The sequence below is a fragment of the Solea senegalensis genome, linkage group LG5, assembly GCF_019176455.1.
Source record: "Solea senegalensis isolate Sse05_10M linkage group LG5, IFAPA_SoseM_1, whole genome shotgun sequence".
Taxonomy (NCBI): Eukaryota; Metazoa; Chordata; class Actinopteri; order Pleuronectiformes; family Soleidae; genus Solea; species Solea senegalensis.
The window spans coordinates 15,469,824-15,489,557 of record NC_058025.1 but is presented as its reverse complement, the minus strand read 5'-3'; the positions used below and the strand labels follow the sequence as shown (position 1 = coordinate 15,489,557).

The 19,734-nt window shown below is 40.2% G+C and overlaps 2 protein-coding genes across 2 annotated transcripts in view; both read right to left on the bottom strand.

The window, feature by feature from the left end:
- Nucleotides 1–826: 826 nt before the first annotated feature.
- LOC122770164 (heat shock 70 kDa protein 13-like) lies at nucleotides 827–5,433 on the bottom strand. The gene is made up of 5 exons (XM_044027177.1): nucleotides 5,222–5,433; nucleotides 4,792–5,132; nucleotides 3,494–3,710; nucleotides 3,238–3,405; nucleotides 827–2,793 (listed from the first exon to the last, which is right to left on the bottom strand). The coding sequence occupies exons 1-5, from the start codon at nucleotides 5,244–5,246 to the stop codon at nucleotides 2,210–2,212; spliced, it is 1,335 nt and encodes a 444-aa protein (XP_043883112.1). The 5' UTR covers nucleotides 5,247–5,433; the 3' UTR covers nucleotides 827–2,209.
- Nucleotides 5,434–6,971: 1,538 nt separating this feature from the next.
- The window catches only part of adamts3 (ADAM metallopeptidase with thrombospondin type 1 motif, 3), a 91,727-nt gene continuing 78,964 nt past the window's right edge, over nucleotides 6,972–19,734 (bottom strand). Inside the window, exons 9-13 of the mRNA XM_044025972.1 lie at nucleotides 12,167–12,310; nucleotides 11,017–11,065; nucleotides 9,634–9,855; nucleotides 9,192–9,339; nucleotides 6,972–7,711 (exon numbers count right to left, since the gene is read on the bottom strand). Coding sequence (XP_043881907.1) covers nucleotides 7,554–7,711; nucleotides 9,192–9,339; nucleotides 9,634–9,855; nucleotides 11,017–11,065; nucleotides 12,167–12,310 — 721 coding nt within the window. The 3' untranslated portion in view covers nucleotides 6,972–7,553. The remainder of the gene's footprint in view (nucleotides 7,712–9,191; nucleotides 9,340–9,633; nucleotides 9,856–11,016; nucleotides 11,066–12,166; nucleotides 12,311–19,734) is intronic.

The following is a 19,734-nucleotide window of genomic DNA, read 5'->3' as shown; positions in this document are numbered from 1 at the left end:
TTCAAAAAAATGCTTATGTTTAAATGTTCTGAAAGTCTATATCATTTAACACAATAACACAAAAGGACAATATTTGCTGCTCCAAATGCTGTAAATAGTTAGCAAAATCAGCTAAAGCTTAGAGAGACGATTTCATAGTACATATTGTGATATTTTCTCTTAAGTATGTTGTATGTTGTCCAAAATCAACTAAAAAAGTCATAGTATAGTAGGTAGTTCAAAAATGTGACAAAAAAATCATAGGTTAGTATGTCGTCAAAAATGTGACAAAAAAGTCATAGGTTAGTATGTCGTCCAAAATGTGAAAAAAAAGTCATAAGTTAGTATGACGATTAAAATGTGAACATAAAGCTTGAAGCTAACTGAAGGGACACTCTACTACAGGTTTCACAGCAGGCCGCACAGACGTGTGTTGCCTCTTGTTTTATTTCTTTACCGTGCCTCAGAATGAAACATTAAAACATCTTCAAATATGGCAGGTTGTTTTCTTTTATTTATTTCTCTCTTTATTGAGCGTGCTAGTGATCATATTACCGAACATAAATCCCTCATATATGAAGAAGTGGCTTTATTTGGTGTGTATAGTGGTTATTTGGAGTCAGTCTGGCAGGATGTATTATTGAGTATTAAAAGATGTTGAGATGATTTGCATGTGAAACAGGTCTATGTCTGTCTGTGCTGGGGATCACACAGCCAGTCCCAACATAATTGAAACAGAAACTATATTAGTGTGGCAGGTTGTGTTGATGCGTGTTATGAGAATGTGAAGTCGTGTGTGTGTGTGTGTGGCGCACAGCTGACGAACATAATATACGCCACAGCAGAGTTGAGACGTTGGGAAATACAGTTTTTATTGGTCATTGCAACTTGCATATTTTTAGCAATTAGACTCTGATAACGAATACAACTTGTGATACAAAAATAGATCAGTCTCACAATTTCTATTACAGTCATCATGATTATGATGTGGTCTCCTTATTTCCGCAGGGATTGAAACTACTTGAAGCGATGTCGCCTTGCATCAAGGTCGGTTACAACATGACTTCATTTGTAAAAAGAAATTAAGACAAAGTTTTAAAAGGAATGTGGTCAAGATTTGGATGGACTGTCTGTACTTCAGAGATACAATTTTACATTTAAAAAAAAGATGCTTATCTTTTGAACAGAAATGGAAATCAGCCTTGATGGTGGATGCACAATAACCAGCCTAAAAAAGTGCAGGAGAAACATAATGTTTTTCACACTGAACAAATGTGTCTATTTTGGCACCGTAACACAACTCTTAACGTCAAATACACAAGGCACCAGTAAGCAACGCTTTGGTCCTTCTGAGGGACGACCCGAGTCCACCTTCTCTCACTGCTTGTCCAAACTCCATTTAAATGAAGCAGGAACACGAGAAGGTGGGCAATAAGTGGAAGTCCTCAAAAGTGCAGCACTGACTACATCTTTCCTTATATCTCCGAGACCATTAATCTGATCTGCTCACAGAAAGAATCCATGCTCATGAATTCAGATTGACAGTACAGTAAACATTAAGGCCGTTGCCAAAATGCATCCTTCACATGTCATAGGGAACTCACTTCACGAGGTAAGACGTCCATTATATGGCAAAATGTGTAATAAATTATTTGTGTTAAGCGTGAATTCCAGCTAACGTTAAACATATGAAGAATCTGGACAAAGGTCTTTGTGTCTGAACCACTGACATGCAGTGATTCACTTATTGTAGCAGCTTTCTAAAAAGGCACAAGAACACTGCACGTCAGCCTTTGATGGGAAGACAAGAAAGCTTCTGCATTCACACACACACACACGCACACACGCATCGCTATACTGTTACAGACAATAAATAAATAAATAGCTGAAGATGTACTGACAAGTGTTAAATGAGTGGATGGTCCCTGAATTAAATGCCATGACGCGCTGAAGATGATTTCATTTGTAGATACATAACAGAGAAGTGTCTCGGTGGCATTTTATCAGAATCTCACTGTTCTTCCTGCTGCACATCTGACAGGAATCTTGGTGTGTCTCAGTACATGAATGGAATTTTGTTTGTTTTTGTAGTTGTTGTCGTTGAAAGCAAAGCAACATGTGAATGTCTGCTATGCTTTCATTTAGGACGATCAGCAAATCAGCAGGAGTCACGTTACACAGTGATGAATCTCAGGAGAGTCCCTTCTACGTTAATAAATGAGTTTGAAGATTAGCTGAAGTTCGTTTTGCGCAGGTGTCTGTTGGGGATTTCCAAAGCACTCACTTGCAAAGGCCAGGAGCCGCCCATGATGCCGGCCTGAATGGCCACACCTGTGACCACAGCCAGGTCAGGGTCAACTGAAGTGTTGGGCTCCTTCCCAAAGTACTCGCTGATCAGCCTCCTGATCCGCGGGATCCTCGTGGACCCCCCGACCAGAACAATCTCATCCACATCCTCCTTCTTCAGGTGGCCCTCAGCTAACACGGTCTTAACAGGGGTCAGAATTTTCTGGAAAAGGTCCTCGTTCAGCTCCTCAAACAGCTCGCGGCTAATTTCAGCCTTGAAGAGAACTGGAGTAGCAGTGCTGGGGTTTTCTGGCGTCTCGGAGCTGCCGGCAGTGTGTAGGTGCAGCGGCACAGCGATGGTGGTGATGGGTTGGAGGGTGAGGTTGAGCTTGGCGGCTTCCACAGCCTGTCGGAGATGGTGGATGTCCTCTTTGAGAGTGGGTGGGACGCCAAACTCCTGTCGGACTCGCTCCGTGGTGTACTGGAGCAACCTCTGGCTGAAGTCTTGTCCTCCCAGTTTGTTATTTCCTGCGTTAAAAACAACTTCCACTTAATAATTATGTTCTGTTTTTCATGAGACTCATTGACTTGATTAAACCAGGATAAAGTTATGACTCAATATATTTTTTTTTAATGATTTGAGTCTCTGCTCAAACCAAATAGGTCCCATGTTTACAGAACTGAAACAGATAATGGGACAGTTATATGAGTGTATGTGCATGAATACAGTGTAACACCTGATATAAGAGCATCTCATTGCTTCCATTTTTTTTTTAGAAATGTTATATTAATAACAATAATAACACTCACAACTCACTGCTGTTTTGAATTTGGATTGCACTTAATGTTTTAAGGTCACTTTAACTAGTGTCTTTATAAATCATGATGCCCTAAGGTGACACTTCTTTTTCAGACACCAGCGATGTCACATCACATCACATCTTTGCACGAGTGGAAACGTGAAGCACTGACCTGCCATGGCTCTGGTGAGGAACATGCCCCCCTGTTTGTTAAGGAGAGACACATCCAGAGTTCCTCCCCCGAGATCCACCACCAGCACATTGAAGACGTCCACCTTGTGCAGGCCATAGGCCATGGCAGCAGCCGTGGGCTCGTTGATCACACGCAGGATCTCCAAGCCTGCACGACAGGAACAAAGGTTTCAACTGAGGAGACTGAGGTTTTATCAGCACATCCGACATCCTGAGAAAATGACTAAAGCACTGACCAGCCAGGTTGGCGGCCCTGACAGTGTAGTTCCTCTGCCTCTCGTCAAATTCTGCAGGCACAGAGATGACAGCTCTCTGGATGGACACACCCAGCTGACGCTCGGCCATCTTCCGCATCTTCAGCAGCAGCCTGGAACCGATGAACTCTGGGCTCACAGTGAAGGTACGGTTGGAATCAGTAATCAGAAATTCTGCACTTCCGTTGTTGTTGATCACCTGTAGGAGGCAGAGAAAGAGTGAAGGAGATTATTTTGTGGGACAATTCTGGTTTGGTGGGAGTGATGTTATTATCATCATCATGTGAAAAAGGGCTATGACAAGCAATACTATTAGACTTGACTCAGGGACCATTTGTGTATAAACACCAGCAGTGCAGGGGTGGGCGGGGCTAGAAGCATTCATCCCATCAAACTGATTGACAACTGGGTTTTTTGAGAAGCAGAATTCACTTCTGAACCTTTTGTGGGCATTTATTTGTGTTTTCAGTTCAGTTCTTACGCTGGCTTTCTGACACCACAATGTTGCTGTTGCCTCCGTCTGTCTTGATCTAAGATTAATCATTTACTGTGCGCAACAAGGGAATGTCAGCAGGCGATGACAGATCTAAACACTGCTACACACAGAGAGAGTTGTGTGATGGTGACAGACATGATCAGTATTGTGTGAACTGATTGGATTCAAGTTTAAATTTAAATTTGAACCTTTGTTATTTATTAGTAACAAACTGCAGTTTTAAATACAGGTGCTTAACTAAGTGCACCAGCACCATCATGTGAACATGCACAGTTGCTAAATGCATCAGCATGAATTTGAAACAGCTTGAGCTGGGGACACGCTACAGTACACAACTTTCACAGTTGTTACACACAGACTTAGCATTCACAGTACTGACTGGTTTCAGCAGATTTGACTAACGGATGACTAGCCGCAACCACTGTCCACAACTATAGTTGTGTGAAGGTTGTGGCAAAAGTGGTTACAAGAATGTTCTGGGAATCCAAAGAAGGTTGTGAGAAAGTAATGTTCTGGGAACCAAATGTGCGACCAAAAACTTTGAGAGAATGTTCCCACAACCAAAAGGTAAACCAAACATAGCTGGATAGTGCTGACTATGGGGAGTGCCAAACTATGAATCATGGGTAAAATCAGGCTAAACATATACTGTAGTGTCTCCCCAGTTTAAGTCATTATGTCTAAAAGTGATTTTAAAATGACGACTATATGAGTCGTCATTTTGATATGGTGTGATAGTGGTATTGAGCCATGTGTGGTAACTTGTGACCTCAAGTTGACTGACCTTAAACGGGTAACGGGCACTCTCCTGCTCCATCACCTCCGGCTCAAATATCTTCCCGATAAACCTCTTGGCATCATAGATGGTATTCTGTGGGTTGATGTCGGCCATATCCACGGCCTCGTGCCCGGCCAGCACCGCGGTGGTGTTGAAGGAGACAGTGCTGGGGATGCTCTTCCTCCCATCTTCGTCTGTTATCACCTCCACCTCGCCGGTGCCTGGATGAAAGACGCCCACCGAGCAGAAGGTGGTGCCCAGGTCCAGGCCGATCACTTTGGGTGTGGGTGGCGGCAAGTACTGCTGGCCCAGATAACCGGCCAGAAACAGAGCCAGGATCACCGAGCCTGTGGACCGGGGACAACACGGTCAGGTGGACCGAGCCACTTAGCTTATGTGTTAGCATACGGTTGAAAAAAGAACTATTTCCACTTACCAATCATAGACATTTCTCCGGACATCGTGACACACTGTTGGAGAGCCACACGCCGCTTTAAGTTCACAATATGGTGTTAAAGTATTTTACAGTTAAGTGATGTCCGACTCCGACAGCTGGATGCTGCGAACCCGGAATCTTTCACGCTACCAGCAATTCACACGTCAACATTAAATGACCCCAGTGTATTATGGGTAATGTAGTTCACGGCTATGCGCCTTTGCTGGGAAAGCACATGTTTCAGACTACAGTTTCCATGACCGGTAGCTACATGCAACGTAAAGGGAAAGTTTCGTGACGTGTCCGTGTTCTCAGCCAACCAGACAGACCAAAATAAAAGAAAATAAAAAATATTATAAATAAGCTAAACTAAACATAAATGAATATAAAAAAATGTATAGTTATAATAACACATTTTTATTTTTAATTATTACAATAAAATAATTTTAAAAATAATTACGTTTCAGTAAAAAATATTTTATACATAGTTAAATAGCATACAATAAAAATAAAACAAGATAACATTTGTTAAAAGTATTAAAAATCTAATCTTTCAGGGCACTGGCATCATGCGACCACAGAAAAGCCATTTTTACAGCTAAACTGAGCCGTTCACGTTCATAAATAACAGACATAAATTCAGCTGCATATGTACCAAGCAACTTGTCTTTTCACTGGCTATAGTCATAAAAGGTGAAGATGATCTTGGGGGTGAGGTTTGTGCTTCTCTGTACTCTCTGATGTTCTGGGTATAGCTGTGTCATGATACTGCCTCTTTAAATTTAACATGTATGAATCACTGCTGCCAAAAAGATGCTCTCCTTATGTTGGAAACCTCCACACACCCATAACCAATGGATCAACATATCTTTTGATATTATTAATATGGAATTATCAGTGGAGAAAACACATGGTACGAGAGCTGACACTATTTCAGCATGGCAAGGGATTGTCGATATGATCATGGAATATCTATAATCATCATTTCCATCGTTTGTTATCTTGGATATCTATGCTGCTTTTAGGAAGGAATTGATCACCACATTTAGTTTTTCAAAGATGGTAGATAGCTGTTGGGCTCCACAATGCCTTGACAGGAGAGCAGTTTATTAGATAATCAAATATCCCGAGGACAACAGAGGTGGATCACTGCTATAAAACACACTCAAAGCAGCTGGATGCTGCCTGAAGGATCAGGGTTATCAGCTGGATCACTTCCTGGTTGGCAGTTAGGTTAAACTTAAGGGAAATGTAACTTGTTATGTTCTTACACTTCTTAATAAAGTGTTTGTACTTGTGTGTGTGACACGTTATGACGTCAATAAAACCTTTATTAAACGGGTGATTGTCGTAGGTTTCCCTTGAGTTCCTCTTAACTACTGACCAGGAAGCTGTGAATCTGGATGCCAACTTCAGTGTCATTACAGACGCTACTACAAATAAAATAAAATGTCTTGTTTATTTTACATGCCAACATGTGTAAGTGTTCTCCAGAGTGGAATGACAAAAAGTTCATCAGAAAGTTGTAGATGTAATGCTGCAGGCCTCTTTCCATGTTTGTGAAAATATGGATATTGTAAGGATGAGATATATTCAGTCTGTCAGGTTCTATGACATATTATTACACTGCACTGTGAACCCTTACAGCTTGAGACCGCCACTGTTACCGTTCATTTTTCCGGGGATAAATGAGTCATGTGACAGCCGCAGCTCTGTAGTTATTGGTAGGATAATTCAAATACATCAAATGTATTATTACTTTAATTTTATTTACAAACATTTATGAAAACAGACGAAAGTTGACATTCACTCACAGGCTTATTCACTCTCTCTCTCTCACACACACGCACAATTCAGAAAATAATGTACATATTTTTCTGTACAGAATACATTACAGACACAATCTGAATATGCATTTTTCAAAACACACAAAAAAACCTTAACGTTCCAAATCACTTCACTCATGGGTGAAAAAAGAGTGATACTGGATGTGATGAAAGAAAGTGAAAATGACAGTAATGATAAATAAAGGCAGTGTATGAAACAACAATACATGATTTTATATGCAATAAATAAAAGTGACAATAAATCAATGAAGTGTCACTTCCTCAACAACAACATAGGTTAAAAGAAAAATGTATCATTATTATCTCAAGAAAATGACAGTGGATAGGATGATGGTAAGAGAGCTAGTTGTATGTTCCTCTTCTATGTTACAGGCGTGTTGAAACAAAGGGTGTTGACATGACATTTTTGAGAAAATGAAGAGATAATGTTAAAACCCTCAGTCATAAGAAAAAAAACAGCAACAAAGGTCTGATGGTGGAGCAGATTACAAATCCCCAGCATCTGCGAGATGCTCAGCGTCCTCTTTGCTGTCTGAACATTCAGATGGGATGAAACAGCCTGAGTCTCTGGGACAGTCGCTGTCTTCTTCCTGTTGACTGTGGGGTTTGTCCTCCTTCTCCTCCTCATCCCTGACATCATCACCTGTGGGCACACACCAACGGGACTCGCATCAAATGTCGTAGTATTACAGGTTTCCAGCCACATGACAGACGTTTAAAACTGTGCCAAGTGGTTGAGTCAGTGGAAAATAACCTGCACTCACACACGAAAGACTTTTTGACACTTTTAATTATCTTTATTCTTAGCAAAGAGAAACAACCTTTTGACCATTACTGGCAAAACTAATATGAAAAAGATTGTGTTGGTGACATAAATGTTGAAATAACCTCTGTAGGTATGACCTTGCAAAAAAAGCAACACAGAACACTTTACTTGGTGTTATCTTTTATTTTCAAACATAAGTTGACATGCACCATACTTTATTATTTCTACCTCACAGACAGACAGATGATCATTGTCCCACTGTTCGCGTTGCCAAATCACACACCTAATGGAATTCAGCTTGATTAAATTACTGGCAACACCTGTGAGACAACAAGCTGGACAGAGTCACGCCGCAGCCACTGCCATCTGGTTAGTCAAACTGTCGCCCAACATGAGAAAAACAACAACCTTTAATGTTGTGCTGCACAAATCGGCTCAAGTAACATTTGAAACCACACAAACAAGCCAAACAAAACCGACCAGAAAATGCCTCTTGCTTCCTCATGCCGCAAAGCAGCTCTGCTTTCATTTCACACAGCAATCGGCGATAATCAGCCTTCTGCTGCAAGACACCAGATTACTGGAACAGCGTCTGCTCTCTTAAGCACTTTCTATCTGAGTAACAGGAAATCACTGATAAGCCTCTCACAGTGCATTTTCTATTCTGTGTGGCACAAAGGTCCCAGCTTCCCTCTGCTAGTTTATGCTGTATTTAAGTCAGCGATCAATTTACATGTTATTTATTTTAACCACCAAGCTGGTGTCAATAGTGAGATTCAGAAATAGTATTGGTATTTCTGTGTTTTTACCTGTATGGGCAGTCATGAACTCATCAACAGAATTTAATGATTTAATGATGATCTGTTTTGAAAGTCAATAAAAAAACAAATTAGATGGATGACCATTTGTAATTGGCGGACAAATTGTCTTGACATTATTTATCATATAGCAGCCATTTTGGTGTTACGGATCACATTTATAATGGCTCTGTTGAGTTCATGTAAGTCAAGACAGTGTGACAGTGGCCACCTGTGATTTCCCTACTGTGACAAGCACAAATTGATGCACTCATCTGGTGAATTGGATAATTAAACAATAATTAAAAAAAAACAAAAGTGTGTATTTGTAATTCATATTGGAAAATAAGATGATTTCACTTGGAGCAGTTAAAGTGAACTGCTCAATGTATTCAGTATCAGACACCTTTCATGAGCATTTCAGTCTTTGTAGTCTTAGTAGTTTGATTCCTAACCCTCTCGTTTGTGGTGTGTCATTGAAAAACAAGCTCTTTATTGATGGGAGGAACCCTGTGTATACAAAAGCTAATTTTACACAAGCGTGTTGACGTGTTCCTCACCCTCTGTGTAGTGGTATTCAGCAGCAGCAAGCAGCTTCTGTCTGTGCTCAGGGTCTTTGACGTTCAACTCAATCAGGTGCTTCTCCTGCAGATGCATGAGGTCTTCTACTGTCTGGTAGCCATTTAGCAGCAGGGCAGAGGCGTACTCCTGCAAAGAAACACATCAGCTGTTAGAATATGTGTGGTACAAAGTATTTACCATTGTATTATGGACTGTAGGTCCCAAACACGTCACTCACAGAGGGTTGATAGCATCATGTGCTTCACCTGTTTATTTTTTGGAAAATGGAAGTGATGGAAAACAGTTGCACATCATGCTGGTTTTAATCTTACTATATTAGGCTCAAAAGCACCCTTGGATTTTCTTCTCATTACGAAAGGTGGAAAACAGAAGTGTTTACTTGTGACATGTGACCAGACAAAAAAAGGCCCTTATCCTCACCTCCAGGTTCAGTCGCTCCAATAACTCCAGCAGCGTTTTAGGTCGAGGTTTTTTACAGATCTTCTGTTGTCTGATCTTTGGAGCCTCTTCTTCCTTCTCCTCCTCTTCTTTCTCCACTAAAATGTCCACGTAGATGAACTTGAAGTTTCCCACTTTGTTGTTTAGCATGCCTGTCCAAATGCCCATCGGAGGCTTACTGATGATATTGATGATGTCACCGGCCTAGGAAAACAAAATGTGGGATGTGGTTAATTTGTATAGTGGCTTACGACTTAATTAATTACCAAAACACTTTCTTCATGACCTACTTTTCAGCTGCGCAAGACATTGTTTCTACAGTGCTTTGGTAAGTTACGTGTGGTAGGACAGGAAGCTTGAGGGTCTGTTTTGGATATGTTTAGTTAGGAAATATAGATGTCTCTTGTTTGACTAAATGGTGATATTGTCCAATTTAAAGATCATGTGACAATATGGTATATCTGGACCCGACTTGTTCCTGACACCTGACTTGTAACTAAATAAAATCCCTTTGTTTGGTACGAGTCCTGTGTCAGTGGGGTCTTTTCCTGCATCATCAACTCATCACCTATCGTTCATAAGAAGAAGGAAGCCTGACAAAAACGACACTCGACCAACAGAAAAAGTTTGGGAACCACTGAGAGTGTGGCAGGGAATGGACTTGACATCTATAAACTGCTTATTTCCATAACTATGTAGTCCTTTTAGTAAATACTTCCTTTTTCTCTTTGATATTCTCCTGTTAAGAAAATGTCATTTTTGTAATGAATGAACTTAGTTTCCATTACTTGTAGTGTGTTCCTTGAACAAACATGTTTTAAAAAAAAAAACAAAAAAAAAAACAAAACAGAAATGACAAAACAGGAAATGTAATCTGTCGTGTCCTTCACCCCTGAGTAGATTCAGACAGTACTTCTAAGGCGGTTCACACACTAGTTGTGAGGAAATAGACGGGCAGCTCTAGCGGCATTGGAAAAAGCTTTCTTTCAAATGTCTTTCAAAGGAGAGCTTGGTGAAATGGAATAATTAGGAAACGGACACAATGGTTTGACTCACTCACAAACTCTTCCATCCCTCCATCAATTTTGACATTGCACTATTCATGCAATGTTTTGTCTGAGTTCACTTTACAGTTTGTTGACACCATGTAACTTTCCAAAAAACCTTCCGGAACACCAGCAGCAGCTGTTAAATGCGATACATCTGTAGACCATTTCATTGCCAATATAGTTTAGAAAATGGTGATTTGGAGCTCAGCGCAGTGGAATGACTTGTTACACAGGAATTACACAGAATTTACCATGGATGAATGGGACGGTGATTTCGACATGGCAAAACTGGAGGCCATGAAAAAAATTTCCTGACATGTTCCAGTGTTTGCCGTTCAGATATGAGGAACTCATCAGGAGACTGTCTGGGTCAGACACATTAACAACAACAACATCAGGAGACTGGAACAACCGGGTAAGGGCAGAGAGCCTGACTTACTACACTTATTTTCCTGCTGTGTTCTCACATGGAGTCACTCGGACGTTGTCTGGGGACTTGACTAAAGGAAGCTGGCAGGAGGAAATGTTTGGATTTTAGCTCGTGTTCAAAAGCAGCCCTTGAAACCCAATCAGTGTGAAATGAAGGTTCCTAAATGTCATTTTACATTCCAAACCCACACATCTGTTCACTTACTGTACGACTACTGAACATTTGTTAACTCAAAGTTCACTTTCATTCTCTATATTAAACACTCCCTTGCTGGGGCTTCACAGAGTTCCTCTGAACGACTGACTCTGAATGCAAAACATGCAACCACTTGATAATAATTGTTGAAACTGCGGCTGAATGCCGCATTAGCCTTTCAGAGGCATCGTCCGCTCCTTTTGATTCTTCGTTTCCACAGTGTTTATATTTCAGCTTAGGGGGGAGATTTAGCGGCAGGCTGGTGAAAAGTGGCTGAGCTGCAGCAAATCCAAGCTTACCTGGCGAGAGGCACGTCTAAACCTTGCTCACAGCCAGACAAGACAAACTACATGCATTTTTGTAAGTATATATCTCTTATATATCTTAATTAATCATTCTGCAGTAGACACCCTAGAGTACATGTACTGTATATCTCATCTTTTTTTTTATATTATTTCTTTTTCCCCCAGCAAAGTATAGTAGACTAGAGCTGCTCTAAAAAAAAACACACAGAGAGTAAAATACATGGTGATTGATTGCACATTGCCTCTGTCATCTCATCGTACTGTCTGTCAGCAGTTTGGTTCACGCACTGCTAAACATTCCCAGTCAGAAATTGATTCTTTTACAGCTGAGTGAAACTCCAGATTATTAACCCATCAGAGGCTCTGGGTGCATAAACTGAGCCACATTCAGGCGCACATTACACTGCTCTGTTTTTGTTTTTGTTTTTTTTTAAAACGGCATGATGCCACTTCTCGTGTGTACCCTCAGTTTCCCTCTGTCAGCTGATAACAACTTCAGCCGCTCACAGTGTTGACCTGCAAACGTATGAACTCACTTGATGTATCGCTTCAGCTCCTGTCCGCTGCACATGGACCAGTGGTATCGATGGAAGGCCGCCTGCACCAGGGGAGCCATCACGCTTCCCATCGCTGTCTCATCCCCGCAGCGGTTGCCTTGGCCGTCATGTTCCATGCCCAACCTGCTCCCACGGGGAGAGACAAGCAAATGCTTCATCAACAGTGGACTGTCACAACCGACAAATCTCCAAAATTTCAATACAAATAAGATATTGCATCCTTCAGCGGGAGCTATGTGTGTAAATGTCAGTATTGTTATAAGGTCAGTTGTCCTGGATACTTGCTTCACTTTATTGTTTGAAATAATCCAATTTTCTGTAGCTATTTCTTTGGAGACTTGTGATGACAGGTACCTTTCATTTTCATCATACCAGGAGTTAAGTGCCACGATGTTCTTCTTACAATTTATTAAAGAATTCACTTTCTTTCACCTGAAAGATATTACCTTCATTCACTCAAAACTAAGAATGTAATTGCTTCACGTGACTTGAACATACTATGCATAAGTACATGTACAGTATCTCCTGGAACTGACTAAGGCTTCAAATGAAACACTTTGAAAATGGCTGCATCAGTTGCTGCCAGACTGCACTGTGGAAACCTTTCTTTCAAGTAAGGCTGGGTAATACAATAGCAACAATATTATATTTATATCATGACATGGGACAAGATATCGTCTTAAGGTATCTGTGAGGACCTTTCCCGGTTTAAAAGTATTTATTATATTGAACAAATGTGTGAAATACATCAAGTATTATACACAGTATATATTGATTTAAAAAAATAGATGGAATCGAGCAGCTTTATACACCCATCGGGATCCATCTATGCATTTTCTACTGCTTTTATCCTCAACAGGAGGGTCGCGGGAGGGAGCTGAGCCAATCTCAGCTGACATAGACCCTGGACAGTTCGCCAGTCCATTGCAGGGCCACATATAGAGACAATACAAACATTCACTTGTTTTTGGACTGTGTGAGGAACCCGGAGAACCCGGAGAAAACCCACGCACACACAGGGAGAACATGCAAACTCTATGCAGGAAGGCCCTTGTTCAAACCAGGGCCTGCACATAATAGATCCAGACATATCCATATTTATCAATAGCATCTCTCATATTCAATCTTTGCAGGGTTCAATAAATATCCACGCCACTGTCAGATCATGTGAATAGATGTGGTTTTTTTTTGTGTGACATATAGAGTAGGTGTGGGCGCAGCTAGAGAAGAGACATGATAACAATCAGCACATGAATCCTTGAGTTTCTGGACGTGTGGTCAGTGAACAAACCATGGGATGTATTGTAATGTTTGTATTAATGAGGGTTTAAGGCCAATCCCCATGTGTCACTTCACTAGAAACTCAAAACTAAGAATATAATTGCTTCTGCTTATGTAACTTGAACAAACTATGCATAGATCTCCTGGAACTAACAATCTATTACGCAGCCCCACTGTTAATCCCTCTGGAGATTAGTGTTGCCAGGGCAGGTCAGATATTACTGTATGTGTACACAGGTTACACAATTACAGACACTCATCTGTGCTGAAAGCCATCTCCTGGAGGAACTGAAGGACAAAGCATCTGAACTCATTTGGCATTGCTCTCTGTGCCGTTGCAAAGACGTCTTGTGGTTTATTACTTTTGTACCTGACCATGGTGACATTTTACTGCTCATCTCAAAGAGATACCAGCTGTTCTTTTTGTCCATAGCCCCAATGCAGCAGATGTCAATCAACATGGGACTCAAAATGCAATTCTTTATACAGATGGCATTTTTATATGTGGCCTGACGTCATTACTGTGGGATTAAACTTCTTTTTAAGTTTTTAATACTCAGTAAATCAGGGGTGACTTTCACGCCATTCAATTTGTTAGGATTCCAAAAAAACAACCATCAATGAGATGTTTTTAATTCACATGTGAATTCAGCCAAAATGTTCTCTGAACTATAAAGTCCGTCTTTAATATGGTCATGTGCAATTGAGTCATCTTAATAATAGAGCTACTCAAGTTAATGAGCGTAATGGTTCTTATGACAAGCCTAATATGTGCCTCTTGTCCTTTACGGAGATAAACACCTATACTGTGCCACGTGAGCAATGTCTCACGTGTAATATAGATCTCATCCACAGGAGGATACTGTATATAAGCACATCTCTTTGTCATCTTAATCCCTCCACATCTCTTTGTCATCTTAATCCCTCCTTCAGTCAATGCAGAGCTGTTATTGAAGCTCCTCGTCTGATAATCCTCATCTACAATAAATGATCTGCATCTTCCTTGTTGAACATCACCATGATCAACAGTGTCTGTAATAACTGTGGTCGTCAGTGACAACAGGACTTTGATTTTATGGAGATGAACAATGATGCGTTATATTGAGACTACAGAGCAGCAGTGGATTTCAATGCTTTTTTAGTTTAGTGCATCATTGCTAAATGTTTACAGGTTTGGATTAATGATCATTGCATTGTGTTGATCTCCTATGGTGCATTATTTTCACTGCCTTCTTCCGATTTCATAGAGGTGACACAATTTGGAAAGTAATGAATTACAATTACTCATGTTACTGTAATTGAGTAGGTTTTTGTGTACTTTTTAAAGTCATTTTTACTTTTACTTAAGTATGTTTTTTTTTAACTGTACTGTACATTTTACATCCTTTACTGAGTAAAAGAAATGTTGACCTGAATTAAAAAAAATAAAAAATTCATGCACCGGAAACTTTAGCAATAAATGATGAGGACACGTGAATGATGAGGAAAGGTGACTAATGTGGACAGGCGAATGATAAGGACAGATGAATGACGAGGACAGGTGAATGATGAGGACAGGTGAATGACGAGGGCAGGTGAATGACGAGGGCAATGATGAGGACAGGCGAATGATGAGACAGGTAAATGACGAGGGTGAATGACGAGGACAGGTGAATGATGAGGACAGGCGAATGATAAGGACAGGTATATGATGAATACAGGCAAATGATGAGGACAAGTGAATGATGAGGACAGGTGAATAATGAGGACAGGCAAATGAGGAAGACAGGTGAATTGATGCTAATTAAGGTCCCTGAGTGAGTGAGAAAGTTAAGGCATTCGTGACCCTTGACCCATTTTAAATGATAGATCATATGATCACTTTACATTTGTGTTACATTTTGCCAGCACTTTAATTTGCAAAGGTTTGTCTTTAATTAAAAACAATTAACAATTAACCTTTTTACATGACACAAGAAAGAACCCCAGCCTTCTTATTAAAGTAACTAGTACTAGTACAAGTAGAACTCATAAATAATTAACAACACGCATGGGTGAGAATGAGAGTGGACTGATGATGGTTGATGTCTTTCATGTTCTCCAACATGTCACAGTCAGTGTGAATGCACAGTAGGGAAAAGCCTCAAGAAGAAGAGGGTCTGCATGTACAGTAAGGCTAATGTTAATGTTATCTATGCGCTTCTGGTCATGCTGTTCTGTCCTTGTTCTAAATGAGAGGTCACGTTTTGCCCACAAGCGGCAAACACGACACAAAGCAATATATGTTATATCTATGAAGCACTTCTGCGGCTTTGCAAATCAGTGTGTGGAATTACTCTGCAAGAAGTAATTATAGAGATGTAATTAGTGTTTAATGATTTAAAGCAACACAGTAGAGGATTTCAAATTATTTTGATGGTACGTCGACTTACGACAGCTTCTGGTTTTGGGTCCATGTACTTCATGTTTTGAGCTAAATAGATCAACCCGTCAGACTTTCATATTTAAAGAACTAAAGGGGAAATAACAATACAATAATGATTATGTTATTCTTCAGTTGTACAATCACCTGAACGTAAAAATGTCTGTAAGTGACGTGATGAAGTTGTTTTCTTTGCCTTTTATATTAATCTTATTGACCTTCTCTATAAACCATCGTGTTTTTATTGGACAAACTGCACACCGTTTAAGTTTTAATGATGAAAACTGAAGGTTATCATTTTAAAAGATTTTCAGCTGCAACATGTAACTTCACCAAAGATACTGCATTTTTCAATGTGTTCAAATTGGGTGCAATGGACAGCAACACTTTTTTTCCATTATTATTTTGATGTAAAGTTACTAAGAAAGGAGGAAGGGCACATTGTTGATTGTGTGTGTTTGGATAGATATGTCACACTGACCGAGCAACAACAACCCAGCAAATCCCACGAGAACATCCCTCGTGATGGAAAGCATCAGTCTGTGCTGTTTCCAATTGGTCTGATTTGAACTGATTTCCTTCTAAAAGATTTAAGCTCCTCTGCATGTTCTTTACAGACAGAATCACAGAAAGAGGACCTCTCCCGGGCTTGGGAGAGGTCCAGCCTCAGCCCATTAGTTTCCATTCTAAAACCCAATCATTGGCTCAACAGCCAAGAGGTTTGTCCTGGTCAACACGCGGATCACGAAGTGCAACATCAACAGTTCGAGTCAATTTATTTTTTCCTATCTTCACTGGCATTATTTAATGTAAGCTCAGGGAAAGAAAAAAAAAGAAAAAGTTGTAGTGCAGCTGTAAAATGTTCCATGAATAAAAGGAAAGTTTCAACCTTTGCTGACACTGTTCTTTTACCACTGACGAGAGACAGATTATTTTTTTGTATGTTGTTGCAGGAGTGTGCTACAGAGGATTTACTCAGCATATGGTTATAATGGCTATAACGAGTCAATAAGCTAATTAGTAACTAGTTAATTTTCTATGTCAGTGGTGATTGAGTTTGCCAATTATTTGCATGTGGTTTTGATTGAGAGGTGCAAGGAACTGCTGCACAATGCCTACACTGACTGACAAATTAGATCTCGCTGTACAACACAGTGGAGGCTTCAAATGACACACTGCTCATTCACTTTGAAAAGGGCTGCATCAATTGTTGCCAGACTGCATTGTGGGAACCAATCTTTGCTTTGTTTGCGCTGAGTATGGCTGACGTAAGGCTGGGTAATAATGGGTAATATCAGTATTTATATTATATATATTTACATCATGGCAGGGGACAAGATATGGTCTGATGGTATCTGTGATGACTTTTCCTGATCATATTTATCATAATGAACAAATTAAGAGAAACACACTAAAACATTATATCTATTTTAAAAACTCCCTTAATAATAGGGATGGGACAATATCACAAACTTGGTCCGATACAGTCATTTTAGACCAATTATCAACTATGAAGCTGTTAACGACACATTTGTGCTGAGTCTTTTCAATTCTGCAACTGGGTAATGTCGAGGTAAAGTCCCTTCAACTTGGGTTAGGGTTACTGACATTAGCTTCCCAGTCTGTCAATGTATAACTCTGTTAAATGAAGTGTGTTGAATGTTATGTTGGTTGTCATGATAAGGGACATGTTGTGATATAAAGTGAAACACTGGATGGAAAGTACCTGCAAACATGAAGTGGAAAAACACCAGCAAAGCCTCTCAGCCAGAGGGATCAAGTGGGGTTTTCCACTGTGTTTTTGTTTTAAAAAACCAAAGACAAACAGAGCTGGCACCGGTAAAACTTATTTGTAAAAGCTAATGGAGGATAAGGGGATACACTCAGTTATATAATAAAGGAGGGCCAGGAGGAGGGGTCCAACCCCCAACCCTGTGTATAAGAGCAAGTTTTCAGTGTACTTCGGTGCTCTCACGTGTTTTGACCCGTGGATCCACAATAAACACCTGCCTCAACTCTTTGATTGTACTCCAGAGTGAGTCCTTGTTTTTTGTTACTTCATTGATTTTTCTCAAAGTCTTCCACGACAGTAACAAATATGGTTCTCCCAATAAAGAAGAAATGAACAGCCCAAAACATGACTCAGCAAAAATGCCTTTTCCCCCCCAACATTTTTACGGTCTGTGCAAAGATCCGATCCAGATACCGATACTGACTGAATCGATTCCCATCCCTACTTGATAACACTACTTAATTTTGAGCCTAATTATTTGGGTTAGAGCAAAATTTGACAATATTTATAAGAAATGTCATTGTTTCTACCACATGTACAGTAAATATCACATGTAGATATTTTATTTGAGTGTATTCACAGTGTACTGTCACTCTCCTTTGAGAAGCATCCATATTCATTAGGGATGCACGATATATCGGGATTAATATTGGTATCGACCGATGTTCGTCATTTTTTAACATATCGGCATCGGTCCAATTAGTAAAACTGCGCCGATTTTAACAACCGATGTTTATACTCGTCTAATTGCTGTTTGTGTATGTGTCGGGAAGGGGAGGCCATGCGGCATTTGTTTGGGCATATGACAGCGTCAGTGACGCATGCGCAGCACAAGATGTGTGTGTGTGTGTGTGTGTGTGTGTGTTGAGGAGAGAGAATGTCAGCGGTGTGGGCGATTTTTCAGGGTGTCAATAGAAGATACACGAAAAGCATTATGCAACACTTGCAAAGTCGAGGTAATGCGAGGAGGGTTCATTCAATACCACAAATTTGATTATGTCATTTGAAAAACCGCCACCCTGAAGTACACAAACAACGGCAGGAAGCTAACGCTAGTAACATTAGGCAGCAGACAAAAAAGAAAGCAGCGCAGTTGGGACTCGACCAAAGGAAGAACCCCGCAACAACCTGCCAAGTTTTACTACTTTTCCTATGTTTTGCAATTGAATAAATATCTGGTTGCCATGAATACTGGCAAGTTTGATAAAGTATTTTAACATGTTTTTTTTTATTATGGCAGCTCTTAGTAGAGCTTGTCAGGTATTGTTTCTCATATCTGTTGTGTAGTTTTATTGTGAAGGGAAGTGGCGCGGTTGTTGTTGCCGGGAGGAAGGGTTGTTGACTTTATTTACGTACCCAGTATAGACGCCCTTATCTCGGTTACAGTAACTTTGGCAGGGTATTATTTTTATTTATGTTCATGTTTGTAATTTATGATCCAAACTTTCTCACAGGAGTTTAGTGAGTTGAGGGAGTTAAACTGCACTTTAATTTAGTTACACACTTGCGACAAGTGGTAAAGGTTTCTAAAAACCTTTACTTGTAGTTGGTTACTTGTGTCTTATGTGACCTTGTTATTTGGAGGTAAAACATGTTTTGAAAATAAAGGAAGACATTAAAAAATTCAGCTTGCATGATTTTCATTCTGTACAAACTTTTATCATCTCAGAAACTTTTTTTTAAAAACATATCGATATCGGTAGATATCGGTTATCGGCCATAGCAGCAATATTAATATCGGATATCGGTATCGGTGGAAATAGTCATATCGGTGCATCCCTAATATTCATCAATATATGGCATCATATTCAGTCTCTGCAGGTCCAATAAATATCCCTGTCACTGCCAGGTGACATATGGAGTAGGCATGGCCGCAGGTAGAGAAGAGACATGATAACAATCAGCATGTGCAAATGTGGTCAGTGAACAACGTTTGTTGTCAGAGTGCTTAAGGCCTTTCCCCAGTGTCACTTCATAAGAAATCCCAGGGAGGAGAAAGGCCTCAGGAAATTCCCTCAACATGCTTGCAAGTGTAAGTATGTATTAGTTCTGTGTGTTCAAGGAAAATAAATT

What these genes read in the sequence shown, in the direction of transcription:
- LOC122770164 (XM_044027177.1), bottom strand. Translation starts at nt 5,246, where the DNA reads ATGTCCGGAGAAATGTCTATGATTG. An exon ending in CGGAGAAATGTCTATGATTG is followed by an intron (nt 5,133 to 5,221) that starts GTAAGTGGAAAT and finishes CCCGGTCCACAG; the next exon opens with GCTCGGTGATCCTGGCTCTG. An exon ending in GTGCCCGTTACCCGTTTAAG is followed by an intron (nt 3,711 to 4,791) that starts GTCAGTCAACTT and finishes TGCCTCCTACAG; the next exon opens with GTGATCAACAACAACGGAAG.